This window comes from Lissotriton helveticus, chromosome 11, assembly GCF_964261635.1.
Source record: "Lissotriton helveticus chromosome 11, aLisHel1.1, whole genome shotgun sequence".
Classification (NCBI taxonomy): domain Eukaryota; kingdom Metazoa; phylum Chordata; class Amphibia; order Caudata; family Salamandridae; genus Lissotriton; species Lissotriton helveticus.
In genome coordinates, this window is record NC_136072.1 from 1,069,812,581 (window position 1) to 1,069,834,110 (window position 21,530).

The 21,530-nt window shown below is 50.8% G+C and overlaps 1 protein-coding gene across 2 annotated transcripts in view; it reads left to right on the forward strand.

The window, feature by feature from the left end:
* The window catches only part of DNAH10 (dynein axonemal heavy chain 10), a 2,445,728-nt gene that overhangs the window by 2,385,654 nt on the left and 38,544 nt on the right, over positions 1-21,530 (forward strand). For both annotated transcript variants that reach the window (XM_078667623.1, XM_078667624.1), the window contains one exon: positions 14,751-14,922. In XM_078667623.1, coding sequence (XP_078523749.1) covers positions 14,751-14,922 — 172 coding nt within the window. The remainder of the gene's footprint in view (positions 1-14,750; positions 14,923-21,530) is intronic.

Consider the following 21,530-nt stretch of genomic DNA (forward strand, 5'->3'; position numbering starts at 1 on the left):
CCGATTCCGTCGACGCCGATCCCATCGACGCCGATACCTACGACTCCGAGGCAGGATTCTGCCCGACCTCGTATTGAAAGACCTCGTCCGACTTCGGGTTCGACGCCGGCACCGACCCCGTCGGAGTCGATTCCGAATCCATTGGCTTCTGTTATGAAGGAAAGATCTCGGAGAAAGGCCCAGAGACTTCTGGAAGAGGAAGGATATCAGTATTCAGATACTGAAGAAGGGGAATTACGGGATTCTGAGGATCCTTTTGAAGACTTGTGTGAGGCCAGTGGGCTTGAACTATCGCCTGAATGGGAATTGGCTTCAGTGTCAAATGTACCATCAAAGGATGTGGTGCCTTATCACACCGTTATTAAAAAAGCAGCGAGCTTATTGAATATTACTCTGCCCACTGCTGATTATAAGCCTAATATTTTGACTGAGGTGCTTCATTCACCCTCATCTATTATTGAAACTATGTTACCCTTCAATGAGGCCTTATCTGAGCCCATCTATGAGGTTTGGAAGAAACCTTTATCTGCTGCTGCAGTTTCTAGAACAGTGGCGAGGAGATATAGAGTTGCACCTGAGGACCCTGCATTTTTATCAACACATCCTCTGCCTGAGGGTTTGGTGGTGCAGGCTGCCTGCTCGAAGAAATCTGCTGGTGCTTTTCCACAGGTTCCTGGAGATAAAGAATCCAGAAAGCAAGACCAAAGTGCCAAGAAGGTTTTCTCATCAGCCAGTATGGCGTTAAAGTCAACCAACGCAACGTGTCTGATGGGAAGGTATATCCATGCTTTGATGGATTCTGTCAAGCAGTTGATTCCGAAGATTCCTGAATATGACAGGAAGGATTTTCAGGAAGCGATATCGGACACTCGGGCAGCTGCGAGACAGGTCATTCAGAGTGGTCTGGACACTGCTGATTCGGTGCAAGGGTCATGGGCTCCTCCGTGGCCACTAGGAGGGCTGCCTGGCTTAAATCATCAGAGTTCTCTGCAGACGTCCAGTCTGTTTTGATGGACTTGCCTTTTGATGGGTCAGGATTGTTTGGCAAGAAGGCTGATGCTGCCTTGGAACGTTTTAAGGACAGTAGGGCCACTGCAAAATCTTTGGGTCTTCAGTCCAGGGGTACTACTGGAAGACGCTTCAGGGGGTTTGGAAGATCTTCCTTTCGTTCTTACAGACCATCCCAGCAGCAGCCTCAACAGCAGCAGAATACACTGTACAAGTCGTACAGGGGCAGACAAAGATCCCGCCCTAGAGGTCGTCAAGCTTCCTCCTCCTCCTCCTCCTCTCCTTCCCAACCCCCTGCCAACGCAGCAAAGCAGCCCTAGATCCGCCATTCCGGATCATGTGGGTCCAGTGGGGGGTCGGCTTACACATTTTCTACAAGGTTGGGAATTAATAACATCGGATCTTTGGGTTATCAATCTTGTAGAGAATGGGTATGCACTTCCTTTCCAGGAATTCCCTCCCAATTACCCTCCTTGCCAGGGTTATTGTTCGGAGGACCACCTGCTTCTCCTGCAGGAAGAAGTCCTGGCTTTATTCCGAAAAGGTGCGATAGAGGTGGTTCCAGGGCAGAAAAGGGGTCAGGGATGCTACTCCCGGTATTTCCTGATCCCCAAGAAGGATGGCAGACTTCGGCCAATCCTGGATCTCAGGATTTTGAACCTCTACCTCAAACAGGAGAAGTTCAAAATGCTCACCCTTGCTCAGGTTCTTCAAGCGCTGATGGAAGAAGACTGGATGGTGTCGAACGACTTGCAGGATGCGTACTTTCACATCCCAATCCTGAAGTCGCACAGGAAGTATCTCCGTTGTCGGCTTTTATCTGTTTGCCTGACCAGCCTTCTCTTTTTAAATCTCCTATAGTTTTAAGGTTTTTGAAGGGCCTCACGAATAAGTTCCCTCCTACCCCTTTTATTGTGCCTCAGTGGGATTTAAATCTTGTGTTGACATTTTTAATGGGTGCTCCTTTTGAGCCTCTTCACAAATGTCCTATGAGGCTTCTGACTTTCAAAACGGTTTTCCTCATTGCAATAACCTCGGCAAGGAGGGTAAGTGAGCTTCAAGCTCTTAGTCACAAGCCCCCTTTCTTGTCCATTCATGCTGATCGAATGGTTCTTAGGACCAGGGCTGCTTTTCTGCCAAAGGTGGTGACTTCTTTCCACCTTGGTCAATCCATTACCCTTCCTAGCTTTTATCCTCCCCCACACCCTTCCAAGGAGGAGGAGAGATTACACCGTCTTGACCGCAAGAGGGCGGTGTCTTTTTACTTGGACAGGACTAAAGACTGTCGTTTGGATGACCAGCTCTTCATTGGCTTTGCTGGCTGCAAGAAAGGAAGAGCGGTCCATAAGAGGACTTTGTCGAGATGGATCGTCCTCTGCATTAAGATCTGCTACTCTTTGGACGGTAAGGAACCTCCAGAGGGTCTAAGGGCTCATTCTACGAGAGCTAAGTCATCAACCTCAGCGTTGGCTAGAGGTGTGCCTGTTGAGGATATTTGTAGAGCGGCAACTTGGTCTTCCCTCCACACTTTCGCAAAGCATTACTGCTTGGATTCTGAGGTGAGGAGGGACGGTCATTTTGCACGCTCTGTCCTTCAGGATTTCCTGGTCTAGAAGAGTGGACACCCTCCTCCGGGAGTGGGGACTGCTGTGGGACTCTATTCACAAGGTGAGTGTTGGACAGGCCCCATGAAGGGCTCGCTCCCTCCCCGCATGACAGGGCCCTGGTCCCGGCCTTCCAGGTCCTACCCGCAAAAGCAACCCCCAACCCGTCCCCCATGGGACGTCTGCTCCCGGGAATCCCTGTGTCCCTGGCCTGGGCCACCGTCAGCACCCTTGCCCGGACCAGTCGCCATCTTAGACACTGCGCCACGAGGCCGCGTGGCCTCAACTCGACCCCAACCCCGGGCCTGGCCAGGCCCCGACATCCCGGCACCACCATCCACCCAGGAGGTGAACGGACCACTTGGCAGGTCAATAGGAGTAAGGAGTGTCGATGGCTCTCTCCCGCCAGGTGCCGATCACCCCCAGCCTCCCCGGGCGCTGGCTCCACCCCCCTGCTGGGTGTCTGGACTCCCTCATCCCGGACCTCCCGACCTCCAAGAGCGAGGGTCCGGACATCAAAGAGCGCCAGACCTATAACTGAGGCAGCCCCAGAACAGGAAGGCAGTTGTATCCTGGAGTCGAGAGACACTGCGACGAACTCATCCTTGACGGACTGCTGGCGCTGCCGCAGCCCTGCCTTGTGAACTATTGTCCTGCCTGCTGGCGCTGCCACGGCCTTCTGCAACCTTCATCCTCGTGGGACCTGCTGGCGCTGCCGCGGCCCGTTGTCACCTTCATCCTCGTGGGACCTGCTGGCGCTGCCGCGGCCCGTTGTAACCTCCATCCTCGAGGGACCTGCTGGCGCTGCCGCGGCCCGTTGTAACCCTCATCCTCGTGGGACCTGCTGGCGCTGCCGCGGCCCGTTGTAACCTTCATCCTCGTTGGGACCTGCTGGCGCTGCCGCGGCCCGTTTCCACCTACGACCTCTTCGGGACCTGCTGGCGCTGCCGCGGTCTGACCCGTCCGAACACCGAGCTCGAGGATTGTGAGCTATCACCATTTCACCTCCGTACCTACGGGTACCAAGACTGTCCCGCTACCCCCTTTCCCTAATAGAGACTAGAAGTGAGAGGATCATCGTGTCCTGATCTCATTGTACCGTACTACCTTACTTCAAGAACGGCCTATAAAAGGTGTTAATCTGATCTTCGTGTGGTGTCCATCTGTGGGGGGGAAGTTACTTGTCTGTACGATCGTTGGAGACGGCCCTCACCGGAGGCCTCTCCCCTTGTGCTCGGCCGACCCTCCAGGTCCCCGTCTAACATTGGTGGCCAGCGGCGCGATCCGAACCAATGCGTACCGTACAGACAGTAACTCACCCTACGACTAAAACCACAATGACGACCAAAGAGAGCGGATCGGCAGAGAAGTTCCAGATGGAAAAGCTGGAAGAATACAACCACCGAGAGCTCAAACAATTTTGCATGGACTTAGGCATTGCTACCACCGGGCTAAGCACAAAAGAAGACTTCAAAAACGCCCTAGAGGCCTGGACAGAGACGAATACCGCCACCCCCCGGGACCCCGAAGCCCCGGAAGTCAACACCACCCTGACGGAAGAACGGAGAACAGGCCCCTCCCGAGAGGAGATCCAGGAGCGGGAAAAAAATAGACTACACGAGTTAGACTTGGCACGGCTCAAATTAGACGGAGAATTGAAGCTGGCGGAACAAAAAATAAACTTAGAACACTTACGGCTCAGAGAAGAGCGAGAGGAAAAACAGAGACAGAGGGATCTCGAAGAAAAAAGACTGGCATACGAGCACGAGTGCAAACTAGCAGAGATAGAAATGCGCAAACTGAACAAAAACCTAGGGGTGCCCGAGTCACCGCGCTCCCCGGGTACTACCGAGCAGAAGGTCCACATCCCCAAGGATGTGGTCCGAGAATATCACCGAAACGACGACATACAGCAGTGGTTCAAGGCCTATGAGATCGCCATGACTGCCCACCGGGTCGCTCGAAGTGACTGGGGAGCCGGTCTATGGGGGAGATTCGTCAATGAGGGCCGTGATGCCCTGCTGCAGCTTCCGGACCATCAAATGACGTCCTATGACCACATGAAGGCTGCCCTCCTCAGTCGATATGGGCTTACGCCCGAAATGTACCGCCAGAGGTTCCGCAACTGCACCCGGATCCCAGGTACAACTTGGTTGGAATACGTGAACTATTTCAGCCGGGCCTTCGAGGGATGGATCAAGGGTAACAACGTAACCACTTACGAACAACTCTTCAATCTCATTGTGTGGGAGCACCTCTCCAACAACTGTTTCGTCGAGCTCAGGCAGCACCTCCTCGACAGTAAATTGACTGAACCACGGCAGCTCGCCACCGAGGCGGATCGGTGGGAGAGCACCCGAGTGGCCCGGAGTGGGCCGAACGAGCAGAACAGAACCAACCAAGGTCATCATCGTCCCCGGGGAGGAGGAGGAGGACAGGGCCGGGGCAGAGACGCTGTCCCAGTCGCTCCCGCTAACACCACCCCGCAACCAGCAGGCCGGGGAAACCCCCCGATGCGCCCGGGGTTCCGAGCCCACGTTACGTGTCATCGATGCCAGCGAGTCGGCCACTATGCCAGTGACCCGACCTGCCCGAAGAACCAGGTTCCCGGGCCCCGCCAGGTGGCGGCCGCCGCCCTAGGAGAAGAACAAGTCTCCGAGGACCCTGAAGCATACGAGTCGGAGCAGTTCGAGTGGGAACCCGCCGCCATGACCCTGGCCTGCCTAGGAGGAAGAGACATGGTCCCGCGGACTCCCCTGCCCGCCAACACTCGGAAGTACAGCCAATGGGTGAGCATAAATGGGCGCAAGGCCGAGGCACTGCGTGACACCGGGGCCAGTGTGACGGCCGTCCGTTGTCACCTGGTGACCCCAGAACAAATCCTGCCAAACGTGCTTTGCCCCGTCCGATCGGCAGACAATTCGGAGAGCCTGTGTCGGATGGCCTGCGTCCCCTTCGAATGGGGAGGAGTGTCCGGCATGCTGAAAGTAACTGTCCGCGACGATGCCCCCGTGGACTGCCTCCTGGGGAACGATCTCGAGAGCTCCCCGTGGGCAGCTGTTGAAAGAAGAGAGCATCTGGGGATGTTGGGTCTCCCGGACTGGGCGTGCGTGACCACCCGGTCCATGGCCACCCGCACCATCCCTAGACCCGAAGAACCGGAATGGTCAGCACCTCCGCCCTCGATCGCTCCAGAAGAAGACTTCGTCCATACCGACCACCCGGAACCCACCACAGAGGGGTCCGCACAGCCCCCCGAACTTCCCGACCTGGCTCAGTGGCGTCAAGAAGGGGGGCCCACCCAAGAACAATTCCGGCAGGAGCAAAAGACCTGTCCCTCCCTCGAGGGACTGCGACAGCAAGCGCTCGCCCAGGGCCAAGGAGACACCACCGGGGCCCACTGGGTTTATTGGGACAATGATCTCTTGTACAGCGAGCAGAGAATCGCAGAGCTGGGGGCCGGTCGAGTGCTGGTGGTGCCCCTCCACTTCAGAGACTTCCTGTTGAACTTGGCCCATGATGTCACCCTGGCTGGGCACCTGGGGCAAGACAAGACCTACCACCGCCTGGTGACTCACTTTTTTTGGCCCAAAATGAGAAATGACGTCTCCAACCACTGCCGGTCCTGCCCGACCTGCCAGGCCAGCGGGAAGAGCGGCCGCAAACTCAAGGCACCCCTACAACCATTCCCCGTGGTGACCACCCCGTTCGAAAGGGTGGGAATAGACATTGTGGGGCCCCTGGACCCCCGAACAGCACAAGGGCATCGCTTCATCCTGGTCCTGGTGGACCACGCCACCCGCTATCCTGAGGCGGTCCCCCTTCGTACTATAACAGCCCCAGTAGTGGGTCGAGCCTTAATGGGGATCTTCTCTCGAGTGGGTTTCCCCCGGGAAGTCGTCAGCGACAGGGGTACGAACTTTATTTCAAAGTATATGAAATCCCTCTGGCAGCAGTGCGGGGTCACTTACCGATTCACAACCCCCTATCACCCCCAGGGAAACGGACTGGTCGAGCGGTTCAACCGCACTCTCAAGGGGATGATCATGGGGCTAGAAGAACCCCTACGCCGCCAGTGGGACGTGCTACTACCGTGCCTCCTCTTCGCCTACCGAGAAGTCCCCCAGAAGTCCCTCGGCTTCAGCCCCTTCGAACTCCTGTACGGACACCCCGTTCGCGGGCCTCTCAGCCTAGTGAAGGAGGAATGGGAAATGGCCCCCCTAAAAACCCCTCCAGACGTCTACAAGTACCTCCTGACCCTCCGCAATCAGACCCGGAAATTCAGGGAGATCGCCAAAGCCAATCTTGAGGCCAGTCAAGAGGACATGAAGAAGTGGTACGATCAACATGCCTCCTCCATCGAGTTTGAACCGGGTCAGCAGGTATGGGTGATGTCCCCCATCGAACCGTGTGCCTTGCAGGACAAATGGACAGGGCCCTTCAAGGTGATCGAGCGCAAGAGTCCCGTCACCTACCTCATCGACCTGGAGTCCCCCCGGAACCCCCTCCGGGTTCTCCACGCCAACAGACTCAAACCCCACTTCGTGCGCTCGGAGCTCAGCCTGCTGATGGCTACCGACAGTGGCGCAGAAGGAGACTCCGAGCCCCTCCCTGACCTACTGAGGACTAAGCATGGGCGGATTTTGCGGATCCACGATTCACGAATTTGCGAATTCACGGATCGTGGATCCGCAAAATCCGCGGATTTTGCGGATCGGCGGATTTGGGGGCGGGGCTTCGTCGAGTGTGTGGGCGGGGCCAAACGGACGGGGCTTCCATGCGAGTGCACATGCCTCTTGTGTGTATAAAAGGTCAGAGACTGATCAGAGCAGTAGATGTAGAGACAGAAGCTCAGTGGTCACATAACAGCACGGGGATTGCGCTCGTGAAGGTCAAAGATGCAAAGGCCTTTGTCCAGCGTCACAGCTGATTTTCGACGGTATATTTGGGAAGAGGGCACAGCTGCCCAGCCTCCACAACGCTCACAGTTATATGGCAATGTCATATCTTGCAAATTCTCCAATATAAAGAATTATTCTCCCATGTCCTTACATAATCACGCCGTGAATGGGCAATCAAAGAGTACTCGCAGAAGGTGAGGAAGAGCGTATGGGTATGTAGGGTGTTCTCTAATGTTAAATAGCAGTGTTCTAGAACCCATATAACCCCATGTCTTGCATTAGATAATGCCCTGAATGGGCAATACCAATATTTTGGGGGGAGGTGTATACGTGCTCGTGGACGCTTCCCCAGCCCTATCTTTTCCAGTGTATCAAAGTCAAATACTACAGGTACCACCGCACACAGAATAGGTGATTTCGGCCCTGACAATTTCGTGACAAATGCAACGGCGCCTGAGAGAGAAACTTTTGAGATATGCGAATTTAAAGCTCAACAACACAATCTGCATTCATACTTCCATTTCGTCTCCGCTGTGAGTCCTCTCTTCCCCCTTGTGTTAGATCTGAAAACTCCTTTTCTGCTCAGGCTTTCTTTTTCTGAATCGAGGTTCGTTTAGATTTACTGAGAATGAAATGCATGAGTTATATCGTCTAAATCTGTCAGCCAATTAATCCTCGGTTAAACAAATTGAACCTTCCTAGAGTGTGCTGCAGCCTTTCTACACTAGAAGATGCATAAAATTAATAAGTTATTTTTCCTGGCATACTTTAAGGCTGTTAAGAGATTTGCGATTGTGGAACAATTATGACTTGCACTGGAGGTGAAAAGGGTTTGAATTGGAAATCTCTCATGTCTTTTAGCTACAATTTCAGCTTATTTGCCTTCTGCTGGCATCTTATTGTCATTTTCCAAAAGAGGCCAGAAAAGAAAATCAATTGGTATTGAAGGGTAAATTTCATCCCATTGAACTGACACTCACGATTGTTTTTGGGCACGTGCTGTACTGATATCTGTAAGTGCTTCCTGTTGAGGTTTAATTTTTGTGCCGGGACCATCGTGCCAGAATGAACCCTGCCCTTCATATTTATTCAAGAAGACACCACCGTTTTGTGCCCCTGCTGTAAATAATTTACGATGGCGCCGGCAAGCTGCCAGCGCCATCGTAAAAAAGTTACTTAATTAGCTTCAACAGGAAGCTTCAATTGGTAAAATAAAGCAGGCGCTCGAGCCCCTGCTTTATCTTATCTATTAGAGCTTCCTGTTGAAGCTAATTAAGTAACTATTTGAGGATGGCGCTGGCAGCTTGCCGGCGCCATCGTAAATTAGGCTTCAACTTTTGACCCAGGAATCCGCCGCTCGCGGATTGCGGATTTTCGGTAAATTCGCGAGAGTTCGCGGATCGCGAATTTACCGAAAATCCGCAAAATCCGCGATCGGAGCGGATTTTGCGCTCATGCTTACTGAGGACCCGTGAAAAAGATGGTTCGGTGGACGGGGTCCGACTCTCCGAGGCCCTGACCCCAGAGCAGCGTCAAGATTGTCGGGCCCTCCTGCTGCCGTTCGCAAACCTGTTCTCCCTCGCACCCGGAGTCACCTCCTGGTGCCTGCACGACGTGGACACTGGGGACAGTCCTCCTGTCCGACACCGGGCGTACCGAGTTTCCGGATCGGGTACGTACATGCATCCAAGAAGAAGTCTCCAAGATGCTCGCCCTCGGGGTCATCGAGCCTTCGGACAGTCCCTGGGCCAGCCCGGTCGTCCTGGTCCCCAAGGCCGCGGCCCCGGGCACCACACCGGAGCTCCGATTCTGCATTGACTATCGGGGCCTGAACGCGGTCACCCGAACCGACGCTCACCCTATCCCCCGAGCAGATGAACTAGTCGACCGCATGGGGGCAGCTCGCTACCTAAGCATCTTCGACCTGACAGCGGGATACTGGCAGATCGGCCTCACCCCCAGGGCCCAAGAACGTTCCGCTTTCTCCACCCCGGATGGGCACTACCATTTCAGAGTGATGCCCTTCGGCATGAAGAACGCTCCAGCCACTTTTCAAAGACTGGTGAACCAGGTATTGGTGGGCCTCGAAGAATTCAGCGCCGCCTACCTGGACGACATCGCGGTATACAGCCGCCACTGGACAGACCACCTCCACCACCTCCGAGAGGTCCTGCAGGCCCTCCAACAGGCCGGCCTCACCATAAAGGCCAGCAAGTGCCAAATCGGCCAGGGGTCCGTGACCTACCTCGGACACCAAGTGGGGAGCGGTCTGGTGGCCCCCCTCCAACTCAAGGTAGCTGCCATTCAGTCCTGGCAACCCCCCGAAACACAAACCGAGGTCCGAGCCCCGAGAACAGCGCTGGAGCACCATTGAGCGAGAGGCCTTCGCAGTAGTATGGGCCCTCAAGAAGCTCCGGCCGTACCTCTTCGGAACCCATTTCCGGGTACAAACAGATCATCGGCCCCTACAATGGCTCATGCTAATGCGGGGGGAGAACCCCAAACTATTGCGATGGTCCATCTCCCTGCAGGGGATGGACTTCACTGTAGAGCATCGCCCTGGTCAAGACCACGCCAACGCGGATGGCCTGTCCCGCTTTTTCCGCCTCGACGAGGAAAGTCCCCAAGAAGATGGGTGACTCTCCCTGCCTTCAGCTGGGGGGGACGCATGTTGGACAGGCCCCATGAAGGGCTCACTCCCTCCCCGCATGACAGGGCCCTGGTCCCGGCCTTCCAGGTCCTACCCGCAGAAGCAACCCCCAACCCGTCCCCCATGGGACGTCTGCTCCCGGGAATCCCTGTGTCCCTGGCCTGGGCCACCGTCAGCACCCTTGCCCGGACCAGTCGCCATCTTAGACACTGCGCCACGAGGCCGCGTGGCCTCAACTCGACCCCAACCCCGGGCCTGGCCAGGCCCCGACATCCCGGCACCACCATCCACCCAGGAGGTGAACGGACCACTTGGCAGGTCAATAGGAGTAAGGAGTGTCGATGGCTCTCTCCCGCCAGGTGCCGATCACCCCCAGCCTCCCCGGGCGCTGGCTCCACCCCCCTGCTGGGTGTCTGGACTCCCTCATCCCGGACCTCCCGACCTTCAAGAGCGAGGGTCCGGACATCAAAGAGCGCCAGACCTATAACTGAGGCAGCCCCAGAACAGGAAGGCAGTTGTATCCTGGAGTCGAGAGACACCGCGACGAACTCATCCTTGACGGACTGCTGGCGCTGCCGCAGCCCTGCCTTGTGAACTATTGTCCTGCCTGCTGGCGCTGCCGCGGCCTTCTGCAACCTTCATCCTCGTGGGACCTGCTGGCGCTGCCGCGGCCCGTTGTCACCTTCATCCTCGTGGGACCTGCTGGCGCTGCCGCGGCCCGTTGTAACCTCCATCCTCGAGGGACCTGCTGGCGCTGCCGCGGCCCGTTGTAACCCTCATCCTCGTGGGACCTGCTGGCGCTGCCGCGGCCCGTTGTAACCTTCATCCTCGTTGGGACCTGCTGGCGCTGCCGCGGCCCGTTTCCACCTATGACCTCTTCGGGACCTGCTGGCGCTGCCGCGGTCTGACCCGTCCGAACACCGAGCTCGAGGATTGTGAGCTATCACCATTTCACCTCCGTACCTACGGGTACCAAGACTGTCCCGCTACCCCCTTTCCCTAATAGAGACTAGAAGTGAGAGGATCATCGTGTCCTGATCTCATTGTACCGTACTACCTTACTTCAAGAACGGCCTATAAAAGGTGTTAATCTGATCTTCGTGTGGTGTCCATCTGTGGGGGGGAAGTTACTTGTCTGTACGATCGTTGGAGACGGCCCTCACCGGAGGCCTCTCCCCTTGTGCTCGGCCGACCCTCCAGGTCCCCGTCTAACAGTGAGGAATCCACACGGCAGATGTATCTATCAGAAGAACAAGTTACTTACTATATATCTGCCTGTGGATTCCTCACTGACCCACCCGCCTCCCCGTTGTCCACTCTGCTATGGCAGAAGTTTCTATAATGTATTATTTTATGGTCAAGGATTTGTTTATTTCAAATGTTTTATTGCATTTGCTTCACACTGTGTGTGTTACCTTGATCTCTTTACTGCGTATACTGTGTATATGTCTACTGTCATCGGTCCGTCCGTGTGCCTCGAAGGCACGGAAAAAAGGGCGGAACTGATGTCATCACGCCGGCGTGGGCCTATTATAGGCGTCGGTGACGTCAGCGGAGTCCACGTCGGCGCGAAGCTACAAAAAGAATTTCCGAATGTTGCTAACGCAAGGGGATATTCACAAGGTGAGGAATCCACAGGCAGATATAGTATCTACCCGAAAAAGCGTTACCGAAGGTAAGTAACTTGTTCTTTTGTACCATACTATATTTTTATAAAGGATGGACTGACATCATTGGGCCATACGTATCATGCCCAAATGCGTTCGCAAACGCCAAAATTCGCAGAATTTCGGCGTTTGTGAACGCATTTTCGCAAAATGGTATGTATCACCCAAATCTGCATGCAAAATAAGGAATCGCAAAATTTGTGATTCCTTATTTTGCGATTGCATTTAAGGAATCGCAAATTTTGCGATTCCTTAAATGCAATGTAAGAAGCCAACAAAATTTGCTAAATGGCCTTAAGGAATCGCAAATTACCACCAACTTCTAGTTGGTGGTAAGTTCTGAATTCCTTGAAAAATGCACATTTCTGCATTTTTCAAAGTGCCATGTGACGCACATACATGCCCTAATGGCATGTATGTGCGCCACATGTGCACCCATGCATATTTTAGGGGTATAACAGGGTGTCCTTTGGACACCCCTGCACCCTTGAAATTATTCTCAATTTGCGATTAGCAAATTGCGAATCGCAAATTGAGAATAACTTCTCATTCATTCCTATGGGCCTCCTGGCCCATAGAAATGAATGGGAAAGTATTCCTTAATTGCGAATTCGCAATTTGCAAATTTGCAATTAAGGAATATCAAGGAATCGCTAAAAAATAGCAATTTTCTTGATACATACCAATTAGCGATTCTGAATTAGTGATTTCTTAAAAATCGCTATTACAGAATCGCTAATTGGTACCTTGATACATATGGCCCTAAATGTATTAAATAAGTATAACTTGATGTATCAACTTATTCATATTTATTAGGGTGGTTCGGTCTTTTTGTGGGAACGTTTGTCCCATTGAATAGCAGGATATTCTGTTTTCAAGCCATCAGTGGCAGGGGGATTTTCTTTTGTTGATTGTTTCAGTGTACTCTCCCCTGGTCCCCTGCCTAAAGTATCTCAGGGGGCCTTTTTTGCTTTTCAAATAGACTAAGGTAACCAACTAGAAATATTGGCTAGCCAACTTTTCTTCATACTGATTGTGGAATAATTGGTATTAAGAATAGGGTTTCAAAATATAGACAGCTGGAGACGTTGGAAGGATCAGTAAGTATTAATTTAATTTTTTATATGCTTTTGAAGCAATATGGCCAGAGAGCCTATGTATATTAAACAAAAGCTCCATATCTGAACATGAAGGATGAGGAATGGAGCAATTATTTGCATGTAGAATTATGTTACATAAGATGTCGAATTGACGATAAGCAGATGCTGGAATATGATATTTGGATTTTAGATTTGAAAAGGATAGAAACATATTGTTATGACAAATGTCAAAAACATAAAATATACCAGCATCAATCCATGTTGACCAAGAACAGATAGGAGTATGTCGTTTCAGCTTAGAATTATACCATAGTGATGCTTTTTTAGAGTAGATAATTGTAATATGAAATAACCCATCAACCTTAGTAAGAACTTGTTTTGTTACATTTAGGATTGACAAATTCGATCCTAATTTATGAAGGTCCATGGTGAGGATTGCAGGTAGAGGAAAAGAAGCAGCAATGTGCCTCTCAATTAGGACCCAATTTGGTGCGTTACTAACGTCTAAGCTTGCAAACCAATGAACACTTTGAGCTGCTAAGAAAGAGAAATTATATTTTTGAAAATTGTGAAGACCAAAATTACCTTCTAGTTTTGAGAGTTGTAACGTTTTATATTGAATTCTTTAAGGTTTGTTATTCCAAATGAATTTCCCAAGAATTGTATTAAAGGTCTTATAAAAAAAAGTAGGTAATGACAAAGGCAGCATTGATAGCATGTATAATATTTGAGGTGAAATAACCATTTTAACTGCTTCCAATCTCCCCCACGAGGATAAGTTCGAGAAAGACCATTTGTCTAATTTCTCTGGAATACAAGCGATTACTTTTTTCAAAATTTATGTCGACAGTGTCCTTAATTGAATTTTTTAAATAAATTCCTAAGTACTTTCAACTAGATGAATTCCAAATAATATTGCTATCACTAAGCATATCTGTTGTAAAAAAGAAAAAATTGTTATAATATTTATTGAGTATCTTGAGGGAAGCATAGTCATGTATAATGTGCAGTATACTGGGTATAGTGGTTATGGGGTCACTAATATAGAGTAGAACATCGTCAACATAAGCAGAAGTTTTTAAAATAACGTTATTAACAATAATTCCTATATTGACGAATTACGTAGAAGATACAATAAAGTTTCAATGGCTAGTAAAAATATTAGGGTCGAGAGAGAACAGCCTTGTCTCATACCTCTATATAAAGCAAATGACTCAGAAGTAGTCATGTGCTCCATAATCTCAATCTGCTGGAGATTTTTGTCAATCGATTGAGTGTGTCATTTCACTAGGACATGAATGACACCAAGTTTCATGAGAGGGTAGTCACCACAGAGAACATCAAACTGCTCAAGCACATCAGGCTGTTAGCAACAGACTGTTCAGGCATGCATCTGAGATAGAGGGCATTATATAATTTTTCAGTGTCATCAGTTCTCGGGTATCTGCAGAATATATCTTGGAAGCCATGAAAGCAAGGCTGAGTAAAGCCCTTAAGAAAATGGAGGTTTCAAAATAACCAGGAAATATCCACAAGCAAGAGGTAGCAAGCTTCCCTCTGTTGGAGCAAAGCTGCACCCCGCAATGTCACAGTCCAAAGTCCTATGTGAGTCTGCACACCCCTTTCAGGACGGTTTCCACCGTCTCAAGACTTTGGTCCTATAGACCTCCAAACTTGACATCAGACTTCTTTATTATTGTTCACTGATGTGCCTCAAATGACAATTAGGACTGAGTGAAGGTCATGAAATGAGGAAAAAATTACAGGTGGTAATAATGAACCTGCCTGAAATGGTAATGATTCTGATTTCTTTTGCCCAGGTGATGTACGGTGGTCGCGCCATTGACAGCTTTGATCGTCGTATTCTTTCAACCTACATGGAGGAGTACTTGGGGGACTTCATATTTGACACTTTCCAGCCATTCCATTTTTATAAAAATGAAGAAGTTGACTACTGCATCCCTGAGGGTACTGACAAAGATGTGTTTGTAGGTGAGGATTCTTCCATTCATTATACATTCTTTCATCCTGTATTGAAGTTTGAGGTCACCAAAAATCACAGCACGCTCTATAGTGAACTATCCTTTCAGTTTGAAATCTATAATTACTGTTATTAATTGATTGTTCAACATTTATAATGAACATTAAGTGGCCAGTGCGTAATCAATTAAATGTATTTAAATAGCAAACATTATAATGAGTAAAGGGTTCTGTAAAAACACGTTTTAGAATGACTGGAGGATGCAACAGGTAGCTAAATGAGACAGACATTCTCTTGGATACTTCTACCTGTTGATTCCTCACCTATAGGATAATTCTAGGCATGAAACTGGATCTGGAAACCACAAAGCTCTTAAGACGCCAGTGGGTGTACTGGCTTTGTATCAACGCCAGAAGTAACATCACATGGCATCACAGAAGCCATATAGCACCCATCCCTGCGCAACAATGTCAGTTGCCTTTTTTCCATGCTTTCCACACGAATCTGGAGCTTGCTCTCACTAAGTTTGCGAGATTTCCTCACAGAACAAATTTGTTATAGTGCAGTCATGTTTCCACGAAAACATTCAGACTTCAAGCCCTATAGGGATTGTGAGGAACCCCTATTCGTATTCCCTTTCTATGCTGTGGGTCAGACCACAACTGCAGGTCCTGTGACTCATGTCTTCACATGTACCTTAAGGTGATCATGGAGTGAGAGGCCAAACTGTCCATGCCCAAGGCCCGCAATGAAAAGAGGTGTTATCGTTGGTTGAGGCCACACTCAAGGGCACCTTCCTCACATTCCTCTAGTAAAAAAGTAATGCACAAGAAGCATGGAAAAGTTAAGCCACCATGACACTCTCTGTCTCCTTCAGGATCCTCATCCTTAGAACTGGAGTTGCTTGTTCTGGAACCAGTAGACCCACCTCCCCCCAGTGGCCCAATCTGATACCACAGCCAGACTGGTTCCCCTCTGGTGTGCCTACGACATACCTGAAATTTCCAGTGCCGGTATCTAGACTGCCCGGCTGTATCATACCTGGGATTCCTGGTACCAGGTAGGGACCCAGTGGTGTTTGTCAGCATTATGTTTAACATTTTTGCCTGAGCCACAATTCCATTTAGCTTGTCTTTAGGCTCCATATGACCATCTGACACACAAAATCTTATGCATCCCACTCCAACATTGATGCCATTTAGCGCCTCCCTCTTTCTTCACTCCGGCACAGAGGTACACCACTCCATCTCAGAAGCCACAGATGCCACCACCTCCACCTTCTTCAGCTGGAGGATGCCGGTGCCACCTCTTCTGGTATGGACTCTTTGCATCAGCACAGGTCCAGAGGTCTTGAGGAAGATGAGTTGATGCAGATGAGTTCTGCCAGAGAATCCATGACCTTGTTGGATCGGATTCAAATCACCTCAATCTTTGTCTATGGGTATGATGGTGATGGGATGCAAGTACATGAACTGGCAGTCATAGACACTGCAAGTAATTTGGCTTTTTCTCCAGAGCTGTAAATGGAGTTTCCTGCAGGACCCCCAACCCTAGAAGTCATGTCTTACCATTCTGTGGTGAAGAAGGCGTGGAGATGCTGGATCTACAACTACCTTTGGTGGACTTCAAAACCAGCATCCTCACAGATGTCTAGCACCTGTTCCAGAATCCCAGTTTCCCTTAAATTATGCTTTATTGGAACCTGTCATAGCAGCTTGGGAGAAGCCCATCTCAGCACAAGCGGTGAACTGGTTGGGAGCAAGACGTTATCATCCTGCCCCAGGGGACCCTCCCTTCCTGTCAATGCATCAGACTCTAGAAAGTCTCATCATACATGCTTCTTGCTCCTCGGACAGATAACAGGAATATTTCCACCAATTCCCTCAGATAGTAAATCTAAACATTTGGAGGCTTCAGCAAGAAGATTTTTCAGCAGGCAGCATGGTACCCAAGTCTCTAAATGCCACCTGCCTTTTGGTAGAAATACACATGTGCTGTGGGACACAGCCTGGCTAGTTTCTCCACATGTTCCAGAATAAATGAAGGAAGTTATAAGGAATGGCCAGAATGCCTCACACCATATAATAAAATCAGGCCGGAATACGGCGAATTTTGTAGTGCGCCATGGGGACTTCAATTTCAGTACTATGCTACACTGGGCTTCATACATTTAGGGCAGCCTGATCGACCTTAGCTTTGATGGGGCACCTTTGTTTGGCAACAAAGCTAATGGCACTCTTGAGCATTTTAAAGCATGCAAGGCCACAAATAGATCTTAGACCTCCAACAAGCCCTTAAAAAACTATTGGCTGTTTCAACACTTTCTGGGCTTCTACAGAGGATTTTCTTTCTGGCAGCATCAGCCCTCTCAATCTCAGGCTCAACAACCCCAGAATCATCTGGGTAAACAGTACAATGGAAGGGCCAGAGGTAAACGCGTGAATCACTCCATCAAGCCTCATCCTTCACCAGGAGAGTAGTCTAATTTGCTTTTCCAAGATCACATGTAGTCCAGGAGGGGTGGGAGGTATTGGGGCACTCCGATAGAGACATCTAGCTGCAGATTCCTTAACTTTTGAGTTCTCCCCAGGCGTCGGACTGGATCCAGAAATTTTTCAGCTTTACCTCTGTATGCCGGGGGATGGTGTTGTACAACTCTGTGATGACTTCGACTCCAGTTGTGATGTCAGTGAAGTCCCTCCAGCGGGCGGACGTCAGTTTCTTCTTTTCTGATAGATACATCTGCCGTGTGGATTCCTCACCTTGTGAATATCCCCTTGCGTCAGCAACATTCGGAAATTCTTTTTTTTTTTTCGTAGCCTCGCACCGACGTGGACTACTGACGTCATAGAGACACGACCTCGCTCACGACTCCGCTGACGTCACCGACGCCTATAATAGGCCCATGCCGGCGTGATGACATCAGTTCCCTTTTTTCCGCGTCGTCGACGCTAACGGTTATCGGGAATCTCTGTAGCCAACGGATACTTTGTTGTCTATATTGTTACCATTTTCTGCTTTTCTGTATCCTGTATCTTCGACTATGTCTTCGAAAAAGACCGGCTTCAAGCCATGCAGAGAATGTGGCAAAATGATGTCCATTACCGACCCACACAGCGACTGCATCTGGTGCTTGAGCTCGGACAATGATGTGGATGACTGCTCTTCGTGTAAGAAGATGAACCCGAAGGCCCTGAGGGAGAGAGAGGCGAAGCTCCTGGTAGCTAAGATGAAAGCTGGAAAGGAGAAATCGTCGAGGTCCCGTTCTCGAAGGGTGAGGTCGAAGTCAAGATCGAGGTCGAGGTCTAGATCTCGAGGGAGGTCGTCCTCGAAGTCGGCTTCGGATCATGTTTCAAAGAAGAGAAAACATAAGAAGAGGAGACATGAATCCCGACGTCGTTCTGGTAAGGAGTCGAGATCGAGGTCGGTGTCACCGAAGAAGGTACGTTCGAAGGTGGTGACTCTTGAAGTTTCGGATCCAGAACCTGAAGGTGAGGCTTCTCCATCTGAGTCTCGGGCGCCGTCTCCGGCTCCGATTGCGACTCCGGCTCCGAATCCGTCTCCGAATCCATCTCCGGCGCCGTCCCCGGCCCGAGATGAGGAAGAGCTTAGAGAGGATGGGGATTCCGCGCCTATAAATGAGCCGAATCCGAGCACTCCTCGAGACAGGCCTGAGGGTTTTCAACCGCCCTTTCCTGCCCCAGGCCAAGACCCATCTGCGTTTCTCAATGCAATGTATGGAGTCTTTTCAAGGGCGTGGTACCCCTCTGGTGCACCTTCGGGTCCCATGGGTCCTCTAGCTTTTAGCTTAGGAGTTCCTCACTCCTATCCTCCGGCTCCATTTATGCCTTACATGCCGGCCCCGACGCCGCCGTGGCATTTTCCACCTCCACCGAAGCCATCGACGCCGATCCCGGCTTCGCCTGCTCCGAATCGGCCTCGAACACATCCCTCCGAGCCATCGGGTTCGATTCCGACGTCGATTCAGAATCCGTCGGAGCCGGTGGTGGATCCGGTGGCAAAGCGTGTCAAGATGAGATCCAGAAGAGAGGCTCAACGACTTTTGGAGGAAAGGAGGTTCTTAGATTCACAATCTGACATTGAAGAAGGTGAATTGGATGAAGATGGTTTTGAGGAGTTGGCAGACGCAGGAAGTCTGGATTTCTCTCCAGAGTGGGAGTTACCCTCAGGCTCTGGTACACCCTCTAAAGATGTTAAACCCTACCATTTAATTATGAGGAAGGCTGCCGATCTCCTTAAATTAACTTTGCCTACTGCAGAATTCAAATCTAATATTTTGACTGAAGTATTGCATTCTCCAAGTTCAGTGGTGGAACCTCTTCTTCCTTTTAATGATGCTCTGACAGAGCCCATTTTGGAAGTATGGAAAAAACCTTTGTCGGCTCCTGCTGTCTCTAAAGGTGTAGCCAGAAGATACAGGGTTGCCCCTGAGGACCCTGCCTTTTTAACATCTCACCCTTCACCGGAGAGTTTGGTCATTCAGGCTGCATGTTCCAAAAAGAACGTTAGTGCTTTCCCTCAGGTTCCTTATGAGAAGGAGGCAAAGAAGCAGGATCAGGTGGCAAAGAAGATCTTCCAGTATGGCATTAAAGTCGTCAAATGCCACTTGTTTGATGGGGAGGTATTTACACGCACTTATGGATTCTTTGCATGTTCTTGCTCCAAAAGTTCCTGATGACAGCAAGAAGGACTTTGAGGAAGTCATCTCTGACGCTCAGGCGGCGGCTCGTCAGGTTATTCAGAGCGGCCTGGATACTGTAGACTCTGTGGCGCGCATTATGGGCACTGCTGTCGTTACTAGGAGGTCCGCCTGGTTGAAATCCTCTGACTTTTCGGCGGATGTTCAGGCAACATTGTTAGCTCTTCCTTTCGATGGTTCTGGCCTCTTTGGGAAGAAGGCTGATGCGGCCCTTGAGAGGTTTAAGGATAGTAGAGCGACTGCCAAGTCTTTAGGTCTTCAAATGAGAGGTTCTTCCACTGGCAGAAGATTCAGGGGTTTTGGTCGTTCTTCCTTTCGGAATTTCCGGCAAGGCCAGCAGCATCAGCAACAACAACAGCAGCAGCAAAACTCCTTATATAGGACATATAGGGGAAAGCAGAGAGCACGTCCTCGTGGACGTCAGGCCTCTTCCTCCTCCACTTCCTCCAACCCTCCAGCCCCTGAGAAGCAGCCCTAGATCCGACATTCAGGATCATGTGGGCCCGGTTGGGGGCCGGCTTACCCATTTTCTACAGGATTGGAAATCGGTTACATCAGATCTTTGGGTTCTCAATCTTGTAGAAAATGGATATGCCCTTCCCTTTCGGGAATTCCCTCCCAATTTCCCTCCTTGCCAAGGGTATTGCTCCGAGGAACATCTGTCACTTCTGCAGGAGGAAGTGTTGACTCTGATAAGAAAGGGTGCGATAGAGGTGGTCCCAGAGCAGGAGAGAGGTCAGGGATGCTACTCCCGGTATTTCCTGATTCCGAAGAAGGATGGCAGACTTCGTCCAATCCTGGATCTCAGGATCTTGAATCTCTATCTGAGGCAGGAGAAATTCAAGATGCTCACCCTTGCTCAGGTTCTTCAGGCGCTGCAAGAAGAAGACTGGATGGTGTTGCTCGACTTGCAGGATGCTTACTTTCATATCCCAATCCTGAAGTCGCACAGGAGGTATCTCCGTTTTACGGTGGGATCGCAGCACTACCAGTTTGCGGTCCTTCCGTTTGGTCTTACTACTGCGCCTCGAGTCTTCACCAAGGTGATGGCAGTGGTGGCGGCGCATCTCAGGAGATCAGGGATTCCAGTATTCCCTTATTTGGACGACTGGCTGATCAAGGCAGAGTCGTCAGAGAGAGTGCTCCATCATCTGCAAGAGACAACCCAGTTGTTGTACAGGTTGGGTTTTTCGATAAATGTGCCCAAGTCTCACCTGGTGCCCTCCCAGCGCAACCTGTTCATAGGTGCCGTACTGGACACAACCGTATGTCGTGCATTCCCTCCCCCTCAAAGGATTCGCGACATTCGGGATATGATTCCTTTATTTTACAATGGAGCGGTCGTTCCAGTCCTGAAGGTCCTTCGCCTGCTCGGTCTGATGGCTTCATGCATTCTGTTGGTCAACCATGCACGCTGGCACATGAGGGCGCTCCAGTGGTGTCTCCGCAGGCAGTGGTATCAGCACAACGGAGATCTCAGGGAGTCAGTGAGGATCTCCAGAGAAGCTGCAGCGGCTCTGTCTTGGTGGGGCGTGGAAGGCAACCTGTCTCAAGGAAAACCTTTCCAACTGCCTCCATCGGTGGCCACAGTGATAACGGATGCATCCACTCTCGGGTGGGGTGCTCATCTGGGGGATCTGGAGGTCAAGGGCCTTTGGTCTCCAGAGGAAAGGTTGCTTCACATCAACCTTCTAGAATTGCGGGCGATACGTTTAGCGCTCAAGGCCTTCCTCCCTTCCCTTCGCGGTCAGTCGGTTCAAGTCCTGACGGACAACACGACCGCGATGTGGTATATCAACAAGCAGGAAGGAGTAGGGTCGCAGTGTCTCTGCAGAGAGGCCCTGCGTCTCTGGTCCTGGGTTCAGGACCATCAGATTTGTCTGATGGCGAATCATCTGG